Genomic DNA, 25,214 nt, shown 5'->3' on the forward strand with positions numbered 1-25,214 from the left:
TTTTTACTTTTTTAATATAATGTTCTCTTAATTGCAGATAAATGTGTTGCTTGGGAATAAAGCCTCTTTACATCGCACATTAATGAAAAATAAAAATCTGAATTTAAAGTTTGCGTTTCGACGTGCCCGCTTGTTGCCATGGCAACGTAAAGTGAACGGCCAACGTTTGCGAGAATGACAAGCTAATGGCTAATGCTAATTAATGTTTTGTCACCTTAACGTGATTTACCGTTCACTATATAACGATAACTTACGATAACTACTAACGGCAACAGGAGTAGCTAGTTATACCTGAAGTATTTTTAAAAAAACAATTTGTTTTATACTATGTTTGTTAGCTAACTGGCTAGGTTACTTAGCTAATCCTGTGAATAGGATAATGTAACGTCAGCACAAAATAACGCCAGATTATTATAATATTACTTTAATACATTATACTAATGCTTTGGTGACATTAATTGATATTAAATCACTTAAGATTAAAATGGATAAGGCAGCGGTTTGCAGCACCAGCCGTAATAGTAAGTGACACTGTTGCCTTATTTGTAGATGAACTTATAACATAATATAACATTATACATTTACACATGTAATGTGTAATATTTGTCTGGTTAACATAGTTGATTTCATCCTTCTGCTTTCAGCCATAAGGACAGATCTCACTTTGCTGCTTGAGTGTCTGAAGTTTCAGATGAAGTGTCCTGATTTGCAGAAACAAGCTCTCCTTGCCATTCACTCAATCTGTGAAAAGAGAGGTAGGAGTAAACCTTTGACCCATAACCATAATCCTACACATACTAACCATCTCAAACAACATGACATTTACATATTCTGCAGAACCCCTTGACACGAGACCTTTCTGTTTCACGTTTATCTTATCAGAGGACGCTGTGGACATGCTGAGAGAAATAGGAGGAGACACATTTATTTATAACCTTGCCAAATCCAATATTGTTTGTTCAGATGTTAAGGAGACTGCGCTCTTCACGCTTGGGACGCTAGCAGAGGCCAATGGTAGGTATATGTTGCTGAATCCCAAAGGATCTATGTGCACTTTATCCTAAAATGTTGAGCCCAGCCTTACAGAGACTAAAAGTGTGGGATTTCGTTAGTCCTTGTCAACTTCTAAAATGATAAATTTCCAGGTTTAGATGCAAATGTTTGTAGTAAACTTTGGTGTTTGACACATAAATCTGTAGAACATTTCATCTTTTCCATTTTCCTGTAGATTGTAGAATACTAGAAGCTACAAAGGATACGCATAGCTTCTCTGCCCCATTCATATTTGACATCAGAGGCTGTGCGCCTGAATTGAGATGCAACATATGTGTATTTTAGTGTACAACAAACATGTGTACTCAATAATATTACTTTGTCTTTTCTTCTGATAGTGTATTGCAAGAATTCTCTGTGCAGAAAAGAGACATTTGCAGAGATCGCCAAATGGCTGATGAAAGACATCCCGCTGACTCTGAAGAGAGTGTCTGTCTATTTGCTGTCTGTATTGGTATCCAACAACAGTAAGATCAAGGCTAATCAACTGACATATGTTATTGCTATAGACAAGCTATTCTGTCACTTTACATCACATTTTTTTTGGTTTGGTTTAGTTTGAAGCTCTGAAAGTCATTTTATGTGTGTTTCACATGTGACCTCTGTAGCCCTCATGTGTCTTTGTGCTATTGCAGAATCAGGACAGACTTTAGCTCAAACTACTGGCTGCCTGGATATTCTACTAGACCTCTTCAGGTACAACGCTGAATGTTATCTCATGTAGCCAGACATTAAGTTCAAACGCTGAAAATCCACCCACATCAGCACATATAAGTTCAATGGTATATATGTTTGCAGGGCCACTTTCCCCCTTTCCACAGATGCTACTTTGAGACCAACTAATGCTACTCAGACCAACCAACTATGGGCATCTGTGTCTAGTGCTCTCTGCGGATGTGTCAACAATCCACAGAATGGTAATGCCATCTGTGGATTTGTACCCTGTACTGAGCAGTTAATATGAAAAACATTGATGTTCTTGCTATCCCAGCAAGACAAACCATAATATATTATGTTTATAGTTGGGAGTAAGAGCAAAAACAGTTTGGCTCATTTGTGTCTTTCTTTTGTCCTACAGACGAGGGTCAAAGTATTTGTGTGGCAGCCTTTCCAATAATAAAAGTCTGGCTTGAACAGATTACTATGCCACGCACTGAGATTTTTCAACCCATATGTTCCTTCATAGCAATGACAGTTGCCAACAACGGTAAGTAAAAGAGGCAGAGCTGCTCATGCTAAACCTTTGATTTTCTACATTTATGTAAAACATTTAAATCTGAAATCCAAACGATTAAATATTTATCACTTCTTTGTCTTTGCAGCCAGCGTTCAGGAGAGTTTTTCTGCCTCAGGGTGCCTCAATACTCTTGCTCTTGCACTGGTTCGTCTAGCTCCTGCCTCGGATACAAGCTTGTTGTCGTGCCAGCTTTCTGTCACTATAACCAAGACCCTGTCAGCCTGCATCACAGATAACTGTGTGTCTCACTATATCACACACACATTTACACACCTGTAGCAGTGTCTCCTACATTCACAATCTGTTCTTTGTAGCTACTCTGGCTTCAGGTCTGTCTCAGTATGGCATGGTTACCCACCTCTTCAACTTGCTGGCTAGTCCACACTTGGACCCCGAGGACAGGCTTTCTGTTTTACTCACACTGGGCCACTGCACTGAAGCCTCTGGTAAGAGCATGGTTAAAATGCTATAGTCTTCAACAGTCTGCCATTCATGTATTTAGTATTTAAGCTATCCACTGTGTGTTTCTTTTGTTTGTAGAGGAACACCAGTCCCAGTTGGTGCAGTGTGGAGGTTTGCCTGTTATCATAACGCTACTCACAGAGGATACAAGCGAGGAGGTTAGAAAGGCTGCTACATTCATATTGCAGACCTGCAAAGAGGCCAGTAAGTCAAAACAGGCTTGTTTATATCATATTGGACCTAATAAATACAATAATAACACAATAATTGTAGTTTTACTCAGCAAGTAATACAAGTGTGAATTTAACTTTAAACATAAAATAATTTAAATGAGCTTTGTTATTCTTGCACATTAAAGACAATGACAGATGCTGTGAAGACGGGTGGGTTCATTTCTTCTTTAACCCTTTTTGTATATGTTATAACAGTGTTATCAGTCCCTTCACTTGACTCACGCATACTTAAATTAGTTCAGTAGATTTCTTCTACCTTTCTGAGAGTGAAAGATCAAGTGAATAAATATAATAGGTTATTGAAAAATATGTGGGTTGAATGTAAAATAAGGAGCTTCCATAAATGACTTGTTTGTCTTTGTCTGTGAAGCCATGTCCTTGACAGTGCCTGGTCTGATATCAGGAGAGGATGGGAATGCGGAGCCTCTTACAAACTTGGAAGCATTCAGGAGCTCAGCCAGAGAGCTGCTGTACAGGATCGACCTGCTAACGAAGACACAGGCAAAGGTCGGACATACAGTCACACAGTAGACATACATGGCCACAGTATAATCAGCATGTAGCATGGTGAAATATGATGTGTGCTGATGTGTGTTGTCATTTTTTTAGGAGGATGAGGATGAGCAGGAAGATGCAGACCCATCGGCTTCAACTCTGCCTCCAGTCTTACCTCTGCTTCTGCAGAAGGAGGAGAACATTAAAACTATCCCCACTGCATACAAACAAATCAGCACTCATATGCATGTAGAAGCAGGGGGTGACAACAGCATCAAATCTCAAACTGTCAAAAATGTGATGAATGAAAATGAACTGAAAAATGTGAGCTCCGACTTAAGTATGCAGGAAGAGAGGGCTGCGACCAGCGCAGGCGATGTGTGGTGCTCAGTGTGCAAGGGCACTGGAGTCCTCGTGTCTTCCCGTCAGCAGTCACTAGAGGGAGGCAGAGAGCCTCATACAGCAGACACGTCAGTAGAGTTGATTACTTATTAATCAGAAAATCAAATTAAATGATGGCTTTTATTATAACGTATTCTTCTGTTCTTGTTCGTTTTATGTTTAGTCAGTTGTTTAAACCCCCAGCACCAGCGCCAAAGAGGCACAGTGTGCCAACAGAAATGAAATGTACCGATAAAGAAGGTAACAATCACAGCTTAATGGCTTTTAACATAATTTCTAAGAAAAACAAACTTTGCTACAACTTATAATTATGTTTTTTACTTGTTTTCAGCAGATGTGTAGTTTCTAACATGTTTTATCAAGTAATGTGTTTTTATTTTAAGGGTTGCAGGGCTGTGAGATGAGTAAGGCGGGCAAAATCCCAGTAAAGAAGCATTCATTTGCTCATATCCGTTGTGCAGGTAGGAGAACATGACACAGCTTATCAGTGAAGTGTGTGCTTGGATAGATTATTTTGAGATGTAGTCAGTTACTTAATACAAATTGCAAATGTCCTCTGTTCTTTCTCTCCTTTAGGTTGTGTGATGCGTTTTGAGGAGGTGACCAGCCGCACTTTTGCGTCTCTCCAAAGCTCCTGCCGCCACAGCTGTGACATTCACAAGGTTCTTCAGGAGGCCACAGAGCGGTACAGGACTCGTAACTGCAGCCTTCTGTTCAGGAGACAGCACCAAGACATGACTGCAGACTCAAAGAGGGTTTCAGCAGCAGAGCCACAGAGAAAGTGGAAAAACTGTAGCGGTAAGCGGCTTCAGCATGTGAAACAGACAGTAATAGTTTCAGCCTCACAATCTGATTGGTTTATTCCAGCAACACCAGTAGTTCCTGTAAAGCTCAGTTATTCATTTTCCACAATTGTGGAGCACTTCCTAAAGTTGATAAAAGTGCTTTACGGAAAAGAAAAGAAAAGAAAGAAAAGAAGTTTTTCATGTCTAGTTGGACAAAGTGTCTTACTCACTGTGCAATGGCCTGGTTTAAAAAGCTTTAGTATATCACACCACCAGTTTACAAGGTGATGCAAATTGAAGCATTTGCATCGAGGTAAAATATAGGTATGGATGCAAATTTTCCTCACAGTTAAAACTCAGTGCTTTGTTCCTAATGCTCACCACGTAGTATTTGCTTGTGGGTACTCAGTTACAAAGCACCTCTGTGGGAGTGCACACTCTGCTGAGTTTTGTGTTGGTAGTTTTCTGATGAGTGCAGATTAAGTTATATATTTGTTACCCTACTCATTATATCCTCATAAGACTATGGGTAACCTGATACAGCAGCAAAGGTTGATATATTAGAATTGTGTTTGACAGAATGATGTAATATACAGATATTAAAACATGGGTGGTGGCTATATTCCAGACTTTGCCCCTGATATACACTTTGTCGTAGGTACACTGAGTTATGGTTATTGGGCCTAATCGTGCTTTCATTGCTTGACAACGTTACGAGGTCGTATGTGTAAACTATGGAAAATGTTAACATCCCCTCTGAACTTTATCATAGTGATTCATTCATTCAAGATTCATGTAAAAAAAAACATTACCAATGACTGCATAAGATCCTGTCTGGAGTTCATTAAATATGAGAGAAGCTTTGAGAAAGTAAACCTCACCTTGTGTTACTTTTCTTCCAAAATATTTTTATGGTACAATCAATTTCATTTTCCTTGTCCGTTACTGCATAACTTTAATATCCCTGGTATGAAACACACATTATTGTTTTTAACTACTGCTATAAAATGTCTAATTTCTGCTCCACTGTTAAAGAGGTCCGCTTGACTCCAATGCGTAAAGGAGCAGAGAAAGGCAGGAGCTCCAAGAAGCTCAATGGTAAGAGTTACTGAGCGAGAAGATTTCTACTGAGCTCTTCAACACGCTAATTAAAGTCTTTCTAAAAAAGGAATGAGCTTGTCTAAATCAACAAGAAATTTTAATAAGAAAATACACAATTATCAATTTACTGAAAGTTGCTGTGAAAGCTAAAGAAATGATTTGAACAACTGTAAGCTGTTGCTTGATATTATTAGCTGTGTATATATATGCACTGTCTTCTGTATGTGTCATTTTGGTGTCCTCTTCTTCCAGCTGTCATAGACATAACTTTAGCTCCACTGTACCGAGAACCTAAAAAGGACGCACTGACCTCTTATAGGAAAACAGGTATGTATGTGCCTTCATCACAGCAACATCACATTCATTGTTGTTTGTTACATTAGTGATATTCAACAGCATTGATCTCATCCCTTGTCCTCCAAGGTCCGAGCTTGACTCCTCTGAAAAGGCCAATCTCTTGAAGGTAAATATATGATATCAGATATGGGTAATTACTGCAGATTATTTTAAGTGTGTGTGAATGTTATGATTGAGAGCCTGTGGTGGGAGCTGTCCTCTGCAGTGTGTTCTTGGCAGCGGACAAACCAAAGAGCAGAAGGAATGTTGAACTGCAGCCAGTGTTCTCACAGTGCAGGCCAGAGCTGGTTCAGAGCAGCACAGCTGTATTAAGCTGTTTCACACTCTATAACACCCTGTGTGTATGTGGGTGTGTGTGTGTGGGTGTGAGTGTGTGTGAGAGTATGGGAGCAACAAAGACAGAGACAGAGAGAAAGGGAGTGTTCTGATGCTTTTGTGTTATGCCAGTGACATGGTAGTGAAAGGAGAGGCATTTTAATCTGTTCATTATGACTTTGCATGTTGTGTACTTGGATTACGCTCACTGTGCCATTTAGTATAGCATATAGTACTGTATAATATTAAAAGTAGATGCTTGTATATTTTGTGTTCGTATTAGTCAGTGGATAGCCTAAAAGTTTGCAACATGGGCAAAGAGGCACTGTTATGGAGTGCAGTCTTTCTGTGCTGTCGTGCTCAGATTTACTGTATCTTTATACTTCTCAGCCAAATGCATTTTCCAATACTCACTTTGTGTGAGTCCAGGCTTTTTATAGTTTTTTCTTCCACTGCCTAGTCCAGTTGTTTTTTTCCACCCTTCTCTTCTTCCCTGTTATATATTTTCTGCCTTGATTTTTAACCATCTTTCTCCTCCTGTATCAATGTTTGTACAGCAGCTGTATAACCATAACAGATGATGCATTATCACTTTAATGAGGATTAGGGCAAGAGAGAAAGGAGAAGTTATTTCAGTATAATCACAGCTGGGGCCAGTTGATGTGTTGTTGAGTAACAGAATGTGTTGTAAAACCGTCGTCCTCTCACACACACACGTACATATGCAAACTGGTTCAAATAGAGAGAGAAGAGGAAGGAAAATTTGTGCTTTTGAAAATGAGCCTGACTAGCGCAGATCACTGTTCCACTGTAAGAGTTTGATGATATCTGTATGCCCTGTCAGGTTTTCCAACAGCCCTTTAATGATTTTATGCTGCATTAGTAGTTTTTTTTTTTTTTATATTTGAGGAGTAAAAGGAGATGAGGGATGAGATTTGAGAATCGGTTCCTATTCATAACCAGTTTCAGTTTCTCCACTTCCTGAGCTCACACACAACTTCCACATATCATTGCCTTTGCACATTACAAACAGTAATACTGAGATACAAAGCAGAAAAACCTACGTGGCATTAATTCACAGGGATCCTGTATTTTTGACACTCCTGTCTCTAGGCTAGTACAAGTGCATTCATTACCTATGATAAATGTATTTTGTTTAAGTCATGTTTAAGTTTTGTTAATTTATTTCCTAATAGCAGGCTTTAGCCAAATAACTGAAAGAATGCGTAGTTTACTGACAGTAAGGTACTTTTAAGGCATACAAAGGTTTCACTTAATTTCAGTGTAACATTAAAAGCAACTAAAACTTTAATTAAAACGCACAAGGAACAACCGACTGCATTTATTTATTATGTAGAAACTGAAAGTAGTAATATAAATTTGGTCATTGCTCTCATCTCTTGTAAAAAAAAAAATAATAATAATAAAAAAAAGCACTGGAGTCTTAAAACACAGATGTTGGAGCATCCTTGAACACACCAGTAGAAGCTCTTTGAAAACAGTCCTTGCAACTGTTCCAGTTCCACGCAAATCGTGAGTCTCCAATGTGTTGTTAATAAGTTGAAAATTGCAAAACCACCAGTATTATCTTTTAACATTAGTCAAGCAGGCGTCTTCAGATGATTTTAAATCGGAAAAACTAACTGGAAAATGTGTTTTGCAAGCATGTTTTCTCCTGTTTTATTAGTCTTTTAAGCAGAACTTTAGTAACTAGACCATGTGTCAGTGCAGAAAACATTTCAGCACAAATAGAGTATAGCAAAAGTTTTTATATGGATGAACTAGTCATTAGAGCCACAGGTGTTGAATACTGTCAATGTTTTCTCGTAATCCCCATACTCCTGTCTGACAGGCTTAATTAATCTCTGTTCAAACTTTTATCTCTTCTGTTTTTCTAATTGTTATTCTTAGTGAAAGAAGAAAGACACTGGCCGTGAGGAGGAAATGCATTACCTGGGGTGCGGAGTAAAGACTTCCAAAACTGCATTTAGATGAACTGTCTGAATGTTGTCTTGTCTTCAGAAAGGTAACGCCCAGGATGCCGGTCCTGAGAGCCTAGATCTGCCCCTTAATAATGGCCCTCTGTAAATTTAGTACTTTATATATGGGTTGTGTTGTCTTCAAAAGAGTTTTTGGGCAGTTTGAGTAAACTTTGAGTAAAGAGCATTTTAAAGTTGTTTTGTTATTGCACTGCCTATTAATGAATCACCACTGTGTTGTCACATGTATATCTGCAGATCTGCCAGATTTGATTGCAACAGCGCAATGAGTTCATTAGTTGTGACAGTGAAAAAGCCTAACCCTTTTTCTGATTTCTGTACAATAACCTGTTTGGCCTGGTCTGATTTGTTGTGTACCAGTTTGGATGATAGAGGATCGTGCTGTTCAAAAAAGCAAATAAAGTTTCTGCACTTGTGTTAAGAAAACAAATATTATATGTGTTACTTCCTTGACATACGGAGTCATGTAAACAAAGATAAAGTTCTGTTCTCTTTATTTTCTGTCCATAGCGAGACAGGAAATCAACAAGGAGAGTGGGGACTCAAGTCAGGCACTTTTGTTTATTGAGCGTAAGCCTCTGGTATGACAGGAATCACAAATAGTGCAAATCATGCTGTTTATCTGTTCTGTGTACATCAAGAAGCAGCACAGTCTGCTGACTGTATCCTCCTAAAGCTAGCTTAACTGAGATCGCTGTCTGAAGAGTGCCTCTCCCAGTCCACGGGGACTCATCTGTGTGTTGCCAAAACCATGGGACTTAATAGACTGCCAATGCCCTGAGGCGTAGCCTGTTAAAGTAAGGTGTGGCTGGACAAGACAAAATGTTTGGGACTTATGGATTATGAGTTACGCAACTGGAGAAGACATAACTCTTGCACCACACTGATTTACTGATCCCGATGAAATACTGTGCTTTAAAAAGTTTAAATGGAACAGTATAATCCTAAGTATTTAGGCAGGCAGAAGTGGCCTCTCATACCAATCCACTGACTACTTCGTAAAGATGTTGGGATAGCAATGCAGTGAGGGCAGGGGGAGTGTGGTGGGAGAGGCATGTGAGGAGCAGATTTCTCATGGACTGAAACGCGGTCACACTGAAGACTTTTGACCCAGGCCCCCCGAAAACCTCCTTCCTCTGGAAAGAATGTTGCTTCGTCTCTCCCCCCTTCTTCTGCTCCCTCCCCTCTCGTCCTCTCTCCCACGAGACTGTGAAGGCACTGTCTTTCTTACATGGTCTGTGCTGTATTGCCTGGAATTTAATTTCCATGTGTACACTGTGTCCCATACATGTACTGCTGTGTTGTTATGTGGCGAGCCTACAGCTTTGTGACGTCACAGCTGATGAATGTTTGATGCTGATGCTGAGTATCATGCCAGCTCGCCAGCTCGCCTTGATCTTGTCCTGCTACTTTTTCATCCTATCCATTCTTGGAATCCCGAACATAGAATAATACCTGGTTTCTGGTTTAAAAAAAGAAAAAACAGATGACCATGGCCATAACGTGGAATAATATTTTTATTTTCACAAGCAAGCCACTACTAGGGTTAAAAAAAAAATCCCATTATTGCATTAAAAATACAATAAAATGATGATCACACCTGTTAGAGGAATATTGCAAGATCCAAACAATAATGTTTGGATCTTATGTTAAGGCATAAATGTTAATCAGACACTTCCTGCCGTTCTGTATAGCAGTATACATATACTGACTCCATCTTCGAATGCATTGCTACTGTCCCTTGCCTGTCATTTCATTAACTTACATCCACCATTACTTTTTATTCTTTGTACTTAATCAAAATGAAAATATATATATATTTGTGTTTTCCTTGCATAAGGTTGTTATATAGCATTGGCACAGCATTCTTCAAGTCTGTACAAGAAATATGTTTAAATTCTTGTTTGAAGCTTGCTGAATTTGCTCAGAGAAAGGTCTCTGTTGTCAGTACACTCAAACTGTTTGAGCCCCTTTAACCCTCACCCACTTCTGTATAAATGTATGGAAAAAACAAAAAAACAAAAAACATGTATGTATGACTATTCAGATTTTTTGTGTGACAGGACATTAGTTATTTCCAGAGTTCATTTGGCACTTTGGGTTCAGGGTGTAAAGAACCCCATTGCATCTGTGATTATTTCAGATTTAATTTAAGGGGGTTTCCACAGAAAAAATATCCATACACCTCTTTCATAAATCCTCTTCTGTGGACTCACATCAGCTCAGTGGACATGCTCGTGTCTGTGATGGGAGTCTCATCTGGGATCTTGACATCAGTGGGAATGAGGTCAGCAACAAGATCATTTCCTTTCAGCTCTAAGTTCTGTAGGAGTCCGCTAACACTCTCTACATTAACATCACTCACAAGCTGCTCCAAATTCCCTGCAGCCTCTGCCTCCATCTGCTTTTCCAGAGATTCTTCTGGTGTTTCCTCAGACCTTTCTGCCTCAAGCGTGGAAATCGCAGAAACCTCAGCGCTGTCTTGGCACTCCTGAGTCACCGGGATGTCTGAGGGTTCGTCTGCGCTGACTGCAGCAGAGATGGGAGGAGTGTCAATAAGTTGGGGAGTTGCATCAGAGACACCCAGGTCGATCAAAGGGGGCGATGAAATCTCAGGCTCAGGGAGAGACTCTTGGGTAAGCATCACTGTCTGCTGCTCCATATCCTCAGCTGGGTCTGGTACTGACTCTGAGACGGGTTCAGGGACTGCTTTAACTTCTTCCTCTGGCTTTGAGGTAAGCTCTGGTTCAGGAACAGGCTCTGGAGCTGGTTCTGGAGCAAGCTGAGCTTCAGCAACAGGTTCTGGTTGTGGAAGTGATGGTTCACCGACTGATACCAGAGGCTCAGGTTGGACCGGAGCTGGGGATTCCTTTGCCACAGACTCTGGTTCAGCATTATTTTGTGGGGCTGTGGCAGCAGGAGCCTCTGGCGCTTTACACTCTGACGTACACTCTTCAGAGGGTAAACGCGCCACCACTTTCACTGACTCCCCCACCACCACATCTGGGTTCTCTGGCTCAACAGCCTCCTGAGTCTGTATTATTCCAGAGTCCTTTGCTGGCTGTGTCACTGCTGGCTCCTCTGCAGTCTTCTGTTGAGGGGCAGCAGCTTTAGCACTGTTCACTGTGGCTTGTTGCTTTTTGGTGAACAGGTTTCCCATGATGAACCTATCAAGAGGTTCAAAATGATTTTTAAAATGATGTAAGCGGTTACAAAGAATAAAATCAAACGTTTCTTTAACTCCAAATCATATTACATTCCTGTTGCAGGCATTTTAAGTTGGACCTGTTGCTATGAAATTGTACAAAGTTGCACAAAAAAAAAAAGAGACAAAAAGTAATGACAGAAACTTTCTTGACGTGACAAGATTTACTGAACTGGTTGAGCAAAAAAAAATATTCGATTTTTTGTGTTTTGGTACATCGTGTTCTCTTGTACCTCTGCTGGTCTACATGGACAGTTTGTGTTCTATAGTGCCGGGATTTAAACCTAGGGAATATTTCTGCAGTGTGCAAAGGTCATTTAAAGCATTTCACTGATTGATTTTTACTTTGATGCCTACTTTGCACCGCATGACACCTCTCAGGTCTTAACTCCCATAAACTATAAATCCTGGACAACTTTAGTTTAGCCATCACATGGCAACCTTCCACACCCCCAAAAGGAAAACTGTACTCATGATTTTACTTTGTTTGCATGTTTTAATTCATCTGTTAAACAACCACACCTTATTCCAGCTTTGCTGTCTGTCCGAACAGTGGATCCGCATATGCCGAGTAGTTCTATCTTACGTAATGCCATGACACATATCATGTTACAATCATTATTAACGCAAACAATATATGTGCGTATTGCCATTAATTTCTGCTCAATGCAAAAGGAACAAAGAAACTCTTGCAGACGACCCCGCCTCCCTCTCGTGCTGAACAAACTAAAGACCTTTAAAACATCCAAAATGTACAAAAGTAAAAAAAAAACAGCTCCGATTTTAAAGTGCAATCAGAAATACATCACCGACCTTTTAGTCCCTGTTTTTTTTGTTCTCGGTGTAGTAAAAGTAGATGACGTCTCGGGATGATCTCGCACTCTTAACTTGGAGAAGTCCGCGCGTCACACTGACTGTTGAAGCGCGCAGCAGAGGAGCGCAGTCCTGCAGCGCGCCGTGCGCGTCCACGCCATGTGCGCGTTCCGGAAAAACCCCGGACCGAGACACTTCCTGAGCCAGACTGACTTCTTAGTTTTTTGGGGACGCAGTTACCAAACGTAAGTAAAACATAAATTTATTTAATAGCACATTTGTCATCAAACTTAAATATGCAGCTATGATTTCTTCTGAAAAAAAAAAATAAATAAACAGCTACAGCCAGTGTCATGTTTTCAAATTAATCACAGCTAGAGCTTTTTAAACTATCAAACACTACTGAATATTTAGATTTTAACCCTCAATTTAATTCACTACCCTCTTCAAAAAAAAAAAAAAAAAACTGCTATAAAAACTTTACAGACTTAATATGTTTTCTGCATAAATCTCTTAAACAACTTCAGCCCTGCTCAAAACAAACAAACATTCAACCATTTTGAGGATTTCAACCCTGTAAATGATTACTTGATCCATAGTGATGCAATAAGGTTTATTGAAGGAAACATGCTGATCGGCTGACCTAACTTTGTATATTTAACCTGTGACTCATTTATTGCTGTGACTGTGACTGTGTAAGTATGTAATGTTTAGTCATTAAAGACATTCACTCAAATGGTAATGGATTAAGTTCATGCAGAAATGTTGAATTTATGTGCAATTTTGTCCATTATATACTCATATTCTGTAAACACAAACTATTCTTAGGATTATTTTTTTTACAAATTTGAATTGACTTTTGCCGATCTGAATATTAAACCTACAGGGCAGAGGCCACAAGGACTTCAGTTATGGCTCCTTTCTCGGTCGGGATTTCAGTGTTTCTCCTGCTCATCTTCATGCAGATGTTAATACCTTATTTCTGCTGGGACCTGTTTGCTGACCAGGGAAACATTATCATTCAAATTCCTTTTCTTCTACCCATTGTACTTGTGCCCTTTGCTCTGCTCGCCATGTTGTTTGCATTTTATGGCAAAGACAGATCAGTATTTCTGTTTAGCCTGGTCTGCCAGGCTACATCAAGCGCACTCATCCTGAACTGCATTACTGTTTTTTTGCTACGCAATTGGATATATGGGAGCTGGGAACACATGACTTTCAGTTTCTATATCTTTGTGGGTGTGGGAATTCAGTTAGTTATTGTAACTGCACTGACCCATATGTCTTGGGGGAGGCTGACGCCTGACTGGAAATAGACGGGTCCAAATGAGAAGTAATCCTCGCCTTGTTATCAAAAGAGGAACTTAAATCCTGAAGTGCTTTATGAAGGAATAATCAAAATTGTTTTGTTTTTTTTGCCAATTAAAAATGATTTTGTGACATGTTCTTTGTTATGATTTTACTGATTTTTTTTTAAATCAAATGTTTCAAGATTGACTTCAAGAACTGACTTTCAGTTTTGCTTTTCTTTTGATAAAATTGGAACAAAGTGTACTTGCTTTTTCATGCTGTAACAATGTTTTTGAAATGTAGACAGTGCTTTGTGAAAATGAAGGCCAGGTTTCTAAATAAATATCTAACTAAAAACCAGAAGTATGGCCTGCTTTCTGCGATATCCAGAGGGTGGATGTGTGCTAAAGAGAATGAAATCCTGTAAAAGATAGTAAACTAATACAGTTAGTGCTGACACTGCTTGTTCAAACATATCCCTTAGTATGTACAAATAACTGCTACTTCATCATTTATCAGCAAACAGCAAAATACCACGTGATCAGTGTTAGGGAAATCCCAATGATTTGTGTTAGTTCAGAGTTCACCGCAATTTTACTCTGTCTTGTCACGTCTCAGACTACATCATCTGATTTGTTTGTTAACATCTATACTGTGGATTAGGGCTGGGTGACATGGACCGAAAGTCATATCTCAGTATTTTTTTTAGCTGAATGGTGATACTCGATATATATATCGATATTTTTTCCGTGGCTGGAAACTTTCATAATCCCACATTGCACTGCAACAGCTGACACACATGTCACAACCTGTGCACCACCTCTAACCCTGCTGCTTCGGTTGTTTACACACTAATCAGTGGTCTAGTGTTGACAACTAAGCAACATTTTTAGACTCTCTAGCGATTAGTTTTTTTTTTCTTCCCAAAAAGCAACTAGCGACAAATCTAGCAACTTTTTCTGGAGTTATTGGAGACTCTGAGGTGTCGACGTCAACAAGCAGCAAGAGACCTGGACAGAGGGAGAGGAGAAATAAAAGCAACTGGCGCCTCAAAGGAAGATATGTATAGTCATTTTAATGCAAAATAAACTATTTTGATATAAATGATATGGTCTATATTGTCTTTGAAAATATAGCGATATTGATTAAAATATCAATATATATCGCCCAGTCCTACTGTGGGTGTAAAACTTCCTTCAGATATAGCCAATTACTGGACTCATTTCTAATTTAAAATGTTTGTTACTGTTAACGTCAATCACCCCTCCCCATCACACTTCACACCAAAAAAGTGAATGTGGGAGACAGAATAAGATGCTGGAGCTGTCTCTGAGAGGAGAAAAATCTCCTGAAACAAAATTTGGATACCTAAACCACAAAGCACACCACCACACCACAGCATTCAAATTTCTGCAATGCAATGCAGTGCTTACAGACAGCCTCAGCCAGAGAGATATGGCCATGATTACCTACATTTTAGCTGCCTCAATGGCTATATACTGTTTGATCTTGGTCTTGTCTCCAATCCCAGTACACTCTGGTCTTGGTCATGATTCGGTCACGGTTTAGGTGGTCTTGAATACAACACTGCATAATGATAGAAAAGGTGTCCCTTAAGGAAAAAGGTTGGGAACTACTTATTGAAAGGATCAGTTCTTCTTTGTTTGTAGCTTTACGGAGGAGCTGTGCACATGCACATGTAACAAGTAATTTTCTCTCAAGAGAATATGTTCCGATTAGGCTTAGTGCACACATTTTAATTAAGTTCATCATCAGGTGAAGAAAATTTCTCGTACAAGCCGTAATGGATCATCCTCCTCCGTTGCGTCTACTGGAATATGCTTCTCTTTCTTTTCAGCATCCAGTCCAGCCTTCATAAGATCGCTATGCTCCTGAACCGGTCCTGACCTCTGACCCTCAGGTCCCTGTTGCTGCGAGCTATTGATGTACGGCACTGTTTCCACCTCTGTAATGTCCCAGTCTGTTTCTGATACATGTGTCTTTTCCGGGGCATCACAGCAGTCTGAAGACTCCTCCTCAAAAGTCACCAGCTTTACTGTCGTCTTTGAAGAGGATGGGTTCTCCTTCATCTTCACAGTGATGTCTTTAACCTGTGTGCGGAGTACATCACTCATGTTTACACAATGCTGCGATTTAATAGTGCTTTTGGTTTGTTATGTACATGTACATGTATGGTAACTTTAAAAAAATAATAATCTTAATAATTTTGGACACTTATTTATAATCCAGAAGATCCAGCAGCATCTCAGTTCACAACCCACCCCCGGTATCATTTCAAAAACTGCTGCAATAACCCCAATTTTGAAAATTCTGGCGCTGATCCCACCACCTTCAATAATCTAAGTCCAATCTCCAATTTGCCTTTCATTTCCAAAATCATCGAGAAAACAGTTGCAACTCAACGCTCATCTATCCAACAACAACCTGTTTGAACAGTTCCAATCTGGTTTCCGCTCCCTCCATAGTACAGAAACGGCCCTCATTAAAATCACTAACGACCTCCTCATGGCAGCTGATTCTGGTTTACTCTCAATCTTCATCCAACCTTGACCTGACTGCAGCATTTGATGTCATCTGTCACACCCCCCTTATCAATAGACTTTCTACCATTGGTATCACTCAGACTCCTCTAAACTGGTTCAAATCTTACCTGTCATGCCACACCCAGTTCATTTCTCAGCCTTCCTCTGTCACTTCAGGTGTGCCCCAGCGCTCTGTCCTGGGGCCCCTCCTCTTCATCATTTATCTCCTCCCCCTTGGTAATATCTTCAGCAAATATAGCATAAACTTCCGCTGCTACGCGGATGACACCCAGACTCTTATCAGTCTCACTCTTATCAGTGACACCCAGACTCCTCTCAGTCTCACATCAACAACATCACCCGGTCCGTCTATTTCCACCTACGCAACATCAACCGCCTCCATCCCTCCCTTACTCCTCATACCACTGCCATCCTGGTTAATAGCCTCGTCACCTCCCGCCTGGACTACTGCAACTCCCTCTTCCTTGGCCTCACCCACAAATCTCTCCATAAGCTCCAACTGGTCCAGAATTCAGCTGCCCGCATCATTACCAGAACCCCAGAAAATCCTTCTGCTCACATGCAAAGCCATCCATAACCTCACACCACCATATCTCTCAGATCTTCTCCATGTTGCTGCTCCCTCAGATCTTCCTCCTCCATTCACCTATCTCACCTCTTTACCCCCCCGTCATAAGGAACATCAATTCACTTTCACAATTCAAGTCTGCACTCAAAACCCGCCTGTTTAAAATTGCCTATTCCATCTGACTGATTCAATTGCATTGTCCTATTTTAATCTGTTTTTAATGTTGTATTCTTGTAATTTGGTATACTTTTTGGTTCTTTTTGTTTGTTTTTGTTATTTGCTGTCTACTTTTATTTATTGTAAGGTGTCCTTGGGTGACAGAAAGACGCCTATGAAATAAAATGTATTGTTATTATTATTACTATTTCAAAAATAGTCATTTAGATACTTAAAATAAAGACTCTGGTGTTTTCCTCCTTGGACTTCTCTCTAGGGACTTCCATCTCACTGCATCCCATTATAAGCTTCTTGAAAAACTCCTTCTAGTCACTCCAAAGCGATTCTGCAAAACCAGATCGATACCTCTCCACCAAGTGTTACCCTTTGGTACAGGGAGATTTTTAATATCCTCTGGCAGGGAAAGTTACAAGTTGTAGTGGGGGCTAGGAATGAGTAATTCTTGAAGGTTTGGACACACTTTTTAGACTACATACCTGCAGACCAGAAAAATTTGTCACCAATGGACAGGCAGTTTTCTGAGTAGAGTAACACCTCGCCTTGCAACCTCCAAACTGGAGGACACAGAGCGTGACAGGCTGCTATTATCATTATTAGAATTATTATTAAAATGATTATTTTCACCCTTTGTAACTATTCACCTGCTGCTGTCCATACTGGACAACACCCACCACCCTCTGCACAACACCTTCACCAGGCAGAGGAGTGTGTTCAGTGGTAGACTGTACATCAACTCTCAGTCATGGCAGGGAGGACACAAAGGACAATAAACTATTGACAATCTTATTCTCTGTTGCACTGACTACTGGACACCCTAAATTAATTGTATATAGTTTTTTTTATATACATCTATTGTGATTCTATTTCTTATTTCCATAAGAATTGTATATTCTTATATAGTTTTCTATTTGTAAAGAACTCTTTGTTTTACCTCTTCTTCAGATTTCTAGGCACATATTTAACTTTTTAGTACAGGTGTAATTTAAATGTAACTTTAACGTATGTTTGTTGTAGTAGAGGTTAATTTTAATGAATGTGTGTGTGTGTGTTTACTGTGTCTCATGCTGCTACTGGATGGTTGAATTTCCCTCTGGATCAATAAAGTATCTATAGTTTAGTTGGAGGATTATGAGGAGAGGAGTTTGTAGTTTTAAAAAAAGGAGAGAAACAGCACCACCTTCTGGCCAGTCCGGAGAACCGCGTCCTCGCAGGCACTGCTGGTAAGAAACGAAACAGCCGCTTCCACCAGCTCCTTCTCGTTCATACAGTAGAAAGCAGCTCTGAAAACAATCAGTGCATGTTTGTTAGTGAAGGACATTCACCTGAAGCACAACCCGGTTACTCTGTCTTGTTTTTTTTATGATAACTACCGTGCAGTTTTCGGTTTTCTCCTGCTCTTCAGCGGCTCCTTCCCTTTCGCTTTCTTTTCCTTCTTCGCCATCCACGGCGGCAACGCCCGGTGTCTCTCCGACATGTTGGCTCTGTTTTAACAAACGTTACATCATTTGCACATCTGTGTAAAGTTTTCCGAGCTAAATATTCACAATTAAACGAGTCAGAAACAACAAGGCTCTGCAGCTCGGTTAAATCACGTGACTAGACTGGCTGCCCGGGTCTTTAGCGCCACTTAGCGGACAAACACTTTAATGCAACACAAGAAAATATTTGAATAATTAATATTTTTTAAATTTAATTTACCAGCTTCAGCCAGTCCATTGCACATTGCTGTTGTCATGTCTGTTTTATTTCTCTCTCACACACACACAAAGTGATACGAAGCTAAACATCCAATAACAACATTCATTAAAAACACTAACTGAGGAATAACTGGAGACAGGATTAGACAAAAAGATGAAACCTCTGCATGATAAAAGTATATACAAAGTACAACAAAAAACATAAATGAATACATAGAAAAACAAAACAAATGCAGATTAAAAGGCACAAAAAAAGACAAACCATTGAATAGTCAAAGTAAAAGCCAGACTAAAAATATATATCTTGAGTTTGCATTTAAAAATATCAGCATCTTCTGCTGCCTTCAGGTTATTGCACAGATCATCAGGATCATCACTACCAGAAGGCTTCTACAGGGTTCAGAGTTTGTTGTACCCAGACCGTTAAGAGTTTTATAAACCAATAAAAGGATCTTAAAATCAATCAAAACGGGTAGCCAGCAGACACTTTAAACTTGGTGTAATGTGTGCTTTTTTTAAATGGTCCTTGTCCACAGAAAGTAATTGTAATTGAACTGTATTCTTCTTAGAGAGACCATAAAGTAGCGTTACAATAGTTAATCTGGAACACTGCATCATATTTAACTGTTTATAATATAAGTTTTATATCTGAACCAACTGAAGCTCTCAGATAAACACAGTGATGTAAAAAGTGTAATATTTAGGAAAAGAATTCAATACAAAATGTGAATACTGATGAAATCCTAAAAACCCCCCAAACTCATATCGCACTACTGACATTTAACTACACCCAACTGTCTTTAATCCCAGTATTTTATTTTTATGACATTAGGGGATGACATTTCTGAAGTTGGGTTTATTTTTAGACTCTCTTTTTCAAGACATTTTATTAAAGTAAGTTCAGTTTGAATAGACCTGCTGGTGTGAATCTAAAATGTGATGACATGATCAGAGTGTGGTCACGTTACTGCTAATGCCCCTTGTGTCCTTATTGAACATACAGTACTGTAGATAATATTGAAATGGTTATATTGGAGTATAGTAAAAAAAAAACAAAAAAAAAACATCCATCTCCTACAGATGTACTAGCACACTTACATAAACACACACACACACACACACACACACACACACACACACACACACAGCAGTGCAGTTTATCATTCTTGGAATTAATCAGGGCTGCACACAGCAGTGCAGTTTATCATTCTTGGAATTAATCAGGGCTGCAGTAGTGGGCTGTGTAATTAAAACTGTGTGTTACTCCGTCCTCTCTGTTGTCTCAGCTGCTGTTACTTGTGTTTGTTTGCAACATTCTACCTTCAGAATATTATTTTTATATTCTTATATTTCTTGCTTCTCCCTCATATACTTCGCCCTCATATACTCTCATGGCGGTAACATAAAGCAACATTTCTGTAACAATTTACATTAAGATCTGTTTCATCTTCAACATTTTTTGTACTTTTACTTCCTTTTTTTAGGATTTAAATGCATTCTCAGTCTGTGGACATACTGACAGCTTCTAGCTTTGTGCACTCTTCAGTATAATCCATGCCAGTCTAGTCACGTAACACATTTTCTTCTTATTTTCTCCTCTCTCTGTCCTTTTTTTTAACCCTCTTTCAATCCGATGTTCAAAACAACCTCGTACTTTCACTTTCTGTCACTTTCTACCAAAAGCTGCCTTCTCTCTCTTACTCAGGCCTTTTAATTATGTCTCTAAAGCCCCTTTCCACAAGTGCTTAGGCCTTGATTGCAAAGACCGGCTTTGTATATTTGACTAAATTAAAATGTCGAGGAAAGTAAGGAAAAAAAAAACTCAAGGCATAGAGCATGTTAACAGCCAGATGCATGGACAACAACACTTTCCCTAAAGGTCTCAAGAGTTTTTAGGAATGATAAGTAATCAAAGAGGACTGAACTGGTATCAAATGAAAAGAAAACCTCAAACCTCCCACATTATAATAATTATTATATATAAGAGGTGTCATTTAAACATGACTGTATTACTGACGACCTCTGGTTATTTGTATAGCTTATGTCTTTTTCTCTGAATTAAATTAAAATGTATAAAATCCACCAATTACTAGGGAGGAATTAACTGGTTTCTAGTGAAAAACACACCCTAGGTTCAAAGCTGCATTCTAGCTATTCTTTTTATAATAATAGAACTGCCTATCAAAGTAAATATAAAAAAAACTAATTAAACATTAAAAGATCTTGAAACAGCCAAATGTGGCATTCAACTCATCCTCCTCCAGGCTTTCTGCCACATCCACAGATCAGGCCGTGCTAAGAAGATTTCTGTTTGCTAATGGAGTAAAGCCTGTCACTGCTTTATTTGTGGTTGAATTTGTAGGTCAAATAAAATGTCTTGATGTTGATGTCAAGATTTTTTCAATTTAATAATGAATATTGAAATGAGCCTTATTTTTTAAATAATATGCAGAAATTCAAAACATACTGATCCATAATTACATCATGCATAGATTTTGAATAGGACATGTACTGTACTGTCGATTTCTGTTTGATATAAGACAAGAAGCTTGTGTGCAGAGACATAAATGATTTCAGGAAATGACAGTCAGGAGTAATTTTCACCTTATCTAATCTAAATCTCTTCCTCTTCACATGTTCCTCTATGAAGGGCCATAATTGATCACAACCAGACTAATCTTCCAGTTGTCTGAAAAGCTTAACCCTGCTTTAAGTAAAGATTTACCATTGGCCATCTGTCCCAGAAACACGCTCACTGTGATTGGCCATATGTTGTAAGAGAAAGTCAGATTTAGGAAGAACAGAGTGTTTAAAATAAACGGTGGTAATTGCAGATGAAGGGAATGATGTGATCTGTTGAAAGATCTGTAGACACAATGTGCAAACACGAGCCAGGAGACAAGATGAACAACTGTGAAGTTGCTTAATCTTTGAAGACTGTGCGGCTGGTGGTGGCAAAAATCCAAAGAAGATCACAAGACTGGGCTGGATATGGTTGGCAGGCAGCACACTCTGGGTGACTGAACTGATTCTTTTATAATGGTCAGGTGACGAGATGACTGGCAGCAGGTATTAATGTGAATTGGCAGGTGAGAGAAAACTGGAAGTCACGCCTAGCAACACACAGACAGAGGGGGAAACACTGGGAAAAAAAGAGGCAATACGTCAGTCCTAACAGGATCATATTAGTGTGCACATGTACAGTATGTTCACATAGACAGACTTTGGTATAAGTAAAATCTTTCCTTTTTGTGTCGCACACAAATGTTTTTAAAAGCCTGAGTTTAGACACACACAGTTTGAATAAAGGAGGAAGTCAATTTGACCTTGAAAGAGTTTTTTTTTTAGCTCCCATTTCAATTGCCACGCATGGGAGCCTATTATCCCAATATAAAACCATGTTCAAAGAGAAGGTTTTAGCACTCGTGTCTATATATCTCTGTTCTGTTTGATGGTGTGCATAATGGTCATGTGGTTGCTCACAATAATCTACTACTAGCCAACGGGTGTACAAGTTTTAGCAGTGAGAAATGCACCATAAAACAGCTCATTACCACGAATCCTCTCTTCTTGTTATAAGGTGCTTTGCCAAAAATGTATTCCTGGTTTACTTCACATCTTTGTAAATGCTTTAGGGAACAAATTCCCAGATGACACATCCCGAATAACAAAAGAATATTTCACCTCTTCATTTGTAGCAACTAAAGACTAGAGGCAGAAAAGGATGTAAAAGATTGTGCATCTAGTTGTAAGTTGCACTAATGCAAAACCAAAAGTTTTCTGTGATGTATCTGTGTGCGTGTTTTGCGTGGATATCACACAACAAACAATTTGTGAATTTGTATTAATACAGAAAAGATGCAGCCCTCCATGGGTACAAAAGGGCGATAAATTAAGTAGAGACACAGAATGGGGTGAAAGTGAAAAGGGGAGCTACTAAATTCAGTAAACCAATTAGTTTTTTCTTTACAAAGGCTTTTCTTTGGGTTGTTTTGACAGTGTGGCTTTTTTGACATTTATCTAATTGGGTTTCCTTTCTCTCTCTCTCTGGAGCAAAAGGTGTGGCTCAGGCCTGAGGGCTGAGGACTCTTAAATCCTGGTGCAGCTCATTGGGCCAAACCATGTGCTGCATGTCATGGGGGGATTTGGGTTTAGCTAGGTTTGCCTTGTATTTAGCTGCCGTCAGTGTCCATCTTGTTTATCCCCAGCATTATGGATTTTGATTTTGAAAATGAAAAGACAGTGACCGTAGGTTGTTTTAATTTCACCTTACAAACAACTTCAATGTGCTAAATAAGTTTACAGTCCAAAAAATGAACTAGTTCATGTTCATTTCTTCTTTTAATGAGCTGCTTTATGAAGTATTGTGAGCTTAATTTGGTGGAGTAACTTTGCAGCTGTTGGCTCGGGGTCTTGTGGTCAAACCGCAAGCATAACACTTTCTATTTTTTTGTGCTGAGTGTCCATGCAGGTGTTTGCTCTATAACTATAGACCGCGTAATAACGTTTTGACCCGTTTCTCATCTGGGTTTCCACTGAAGTTCCACCTGAAGTGGAAAAAAAAGATTTTCGGTTCATTATGGAACTGTGGCGAGACAAATTAGGCCGCCACAGTAGGTAATTAATGGGAAATGCTGCTCTCGGTGGTTGGGGCTTTTGGATGAGCTTGGCTTTGAATCTTAAGCTGGTTATTATGTGACAACTCATCTATGGATGATTGAAATTAATGTCAGAATTTTGTGCAGACAATATTTTGGATGGACTGTCTGTGGTAAAAAGTAAATTACAAAGAAGCAGCTTTCATTGCTTCACTTGATAATGTATTTGTCTGCTCAGCCAAGTATGAGATTTAACACAGCGCACTTGGGGTGGCTGATTAATTATGACATAATCTACAGTTGGAACATAAATTGCCTATGGTGCAAACAAAGGCAATAAAATCAATCAAAGTGATTATAAGTGAGGAGTCAGTGTGACGCAGTGATGTGTTCCATCATATTAAAGTTAGGCCTTATACATAGGCTTCTGTGCCTCCCTATCAACGGTAATAAGCCAAATCCACAGGAATTTGTTCTCATGGTACAGATGCTGCAGCTGAAATATCCTGCTGTGTAATCTCTGACTTTGAACGCTCTTTTTTTGTTTTGTTTCTCCAGACAAAGTTATTTTTTTAATTTCAAGAAACAAACATGCACTTGTGCAAATAGTACATGCATCTGTTCTTTCAAAAAATAAGAAAGATAGGAGGGAGTGAAAGTTCATTTCACCCAGCAGTGTCACCTGGCACACTCAACCGTAGACTCTGCCAAATTAAAGATGTTAATTTCATCCTTAAGCACACGCTAATAAGAGCAATCACTTGCCTGGCTAATACTCCAATCAAAATGCTAATTACAATCCTGGCCCTACAAAAGAACAGTTGAGGCTTCATCATCCTCTTTTAGTTCTACTTTTCTGTCTCTGCCTTTCTTTTTGGTTGTTACAGTATGCATCCCATTTGCCAGAAAAGGTTGCGACATTACAAAAAGATCTCAGATTATCTTCGCACTGCAGTTGACTTCTTTTCTTGCATGAGACTAATCTACAGCTGTCACAGGATTAAGTGTGTGTTGGGAGATTTTGGGGATTGGTAATGAGATGATGTTCCACGGTGCTCATTATTAAAAGCTCACATAGTTACGTGTATGCATGCAAATGCTTCATGTGTCAAAAAGCAGAAATACCCTTTAGTGAAAACGTGGCTGTTTTATTTCTGCACTTGAGAGACTGTTTTGGAGTTGTTGTTTTTTACTCTTCTTGTACAGAAATTATGTTAAGAGTAAAAGAGTAAACAATGTCACCATGAGGTCCGTTATTAGCTGTAGCTTTTTATCTAAAACAATATTTTTTCTCAAAAGAAATTGTGATTTCCTGCAAAGTTTTAGTGACATTTCAGGAAATACAAAATTTGTTTGCATTTATATCATAGAATACTTTTTCTTCAGCTTGTTGAATAGTCCTTAAAGAGAGAGCCCGCACACATGCAGCACACTGAAGACTGAACCTACAGAGTAAAACACTGTGGCTGTGGTAATGTGCAAAGTGGAATTTAATTTAACGCTTCAAGGACACCTCAGTATGACAAAAGCTTTTGCAATATTGCAGTAACTCATGAGGGATTTATAGGAAACTGTATTTCCATTTGCTTTAGGTTACTATAACACAAATCTTCAGCAGCACAGGTTGACAGTATGGGGAGGGTTTTTTTTTTTGTTACACTTTGATCCCCGTCTCTGTCAAACACCCTAAAACCTTTCACTTTCTAGGTCCCTGATTGCCCCAGAAGAAGGCTGGCGAGACATCACCCCAGTTGCCATGGCAACAGATGCAGATTTTTAACCTCTTTTATGAGCTGCACACAAAGGTGTACGGCTGTCAGTTTGCAGGTGTGCTGATTGGATGGTGTGACAGACAGGAGGGA

General features: G+C 39.3%; 2 protein-coding genes and 1 long non-coding RNA gene across 4 annotated transcripts; 2 read left to right on the plus strand and 1 right to left on the minus strand.

The window, feature by feature from the left end:
- Window positions 1–112: 112 nt before the first annotated feature.
- Window positions 113–10,445, plus strand: terb1 (telomere repeat binding bouquet formation protein 1). 2 transcript variants are annotated; one of them, XM_027272828.1, is made up of 19 exons: window positions 113–521; window positions 645–755; window positions 964–1,014; window positions 1,392–1,520; window positions 1,689–1,749; window positions 1,852–1,970; window positions 2,132–2,260; window positions 2,376–2,528; window positions 2,605–2,736; window positions 2,831–2,956; window positions 3,356–3,492; window positions 3,595–3,950; window positions 4,046–4,122; window positions 4,266–4,343; window positions 4,459–4,680; window positions 5,703–5,765; window positions 6,021–6,095; window positions 6,192–6,231; window positions 8,352–10,445. In XM_027272828.1, the coding sequence occupies exons 1-18, from the start codon at window positions 485–487 to the stop codon at window positions 6,227–6,229; spliced, it is 2,094 nt and encodes a 697-aa protein (XP_027128629.1). In that variant the 5' UTR covers window positions 113–484; the 3' UTR covers window positions 6,230–6,231; window positions 8,352–10,445. The 2 variants fall into 2 exon arrangements, with proteins under 2 accessions (XP_027128629.1, XP_010728078.3); XM_010729776.3 differs by having other exon boundaries at window positions 114–521; window positions 883–1,014.
- On the minus strand, window positions 10,017–12,605 carry LOC104918133 (pollen-specific leucine-rich repeat extensin-like protein 1). The gene is made up of 2 exons (XM_010729778.3): window positions 12,459–12,605; window positions 10,017–11,607 (listed from the first exon to the last, which is right to left on the minus strand). Exon 2 carries the CDS (start codon window positions 11,598–11,600, stop codon window positions 10,653–10,655), a length of 948 nt encoding a protein of 315 aa, XP_010728080.2. The 5' UTR covers window positions 11,601–11,607; window positions 12,459–12,605; the 3' UTR covers window positions 10,017–10,652.
- LOC109138756 (uncharacterized) lies at window positions 12,569–14,846 on the plus strand. The gene is made up of 2 exons (XR_002042014.2): window positions 12,569–12,703; window positions 13,345–14,846. It is a non-coding gene; the product is annotated as an uncharacterized LOC109138756 (long non-coding RNA).
- The last annotated feature ends 10,368 nt before the right edge of the window (window positions 14,847–25,214 follow it).

The sequence above is a fragment of the Larimichthys crocea genome, chromosome XXI (genome assembly GCF_000972845.2).
Source record: "Larimichthys crocea isolate SSNF chromosome XXI, L_crocea_2.0, whole genome shotgun sequence".
Classification (NCBI taxonomy): Eukaryota; Metazoa; Chordata; class Actinopteri; family Sciaenidae; genus Larimichthys; species Larimichthys crocea.

What these genes read in the sequence shown, in the direction of transcription:
- terb1 (XM_010729776.3), top strand. Translation starts at nt 485, where the DNA reads ATGGATAAGGCAGCGGTTTGCAGCACCAGCCGTAATA. An exon ending in CTCAATCTGTGAAAAGAGAG is followed by an intron (nt 756 to 882) that starts GTAGGAGTAAAC and finishes TTATCTTATCAG; the next exon opens with AGGACGCTGTGGACATGCTG. An exon ending in GACCTCTTATAGGAAAACAG is followed by an intron (nt 6,096 to 6,191) that starts GTATGTATGTGC and finishes TTGTCCTCCAAG; the next exon opens with GTCCGAGCTTGACTCCTCTG.
- LOC104918133 (XM_010729778.3), bottom strand. Translation starts at nt 11,600, where the DNA reads ATGGGAAACCTGTTCACCAAAAAGCAACAAGCCACAGTGAACAGTGCT.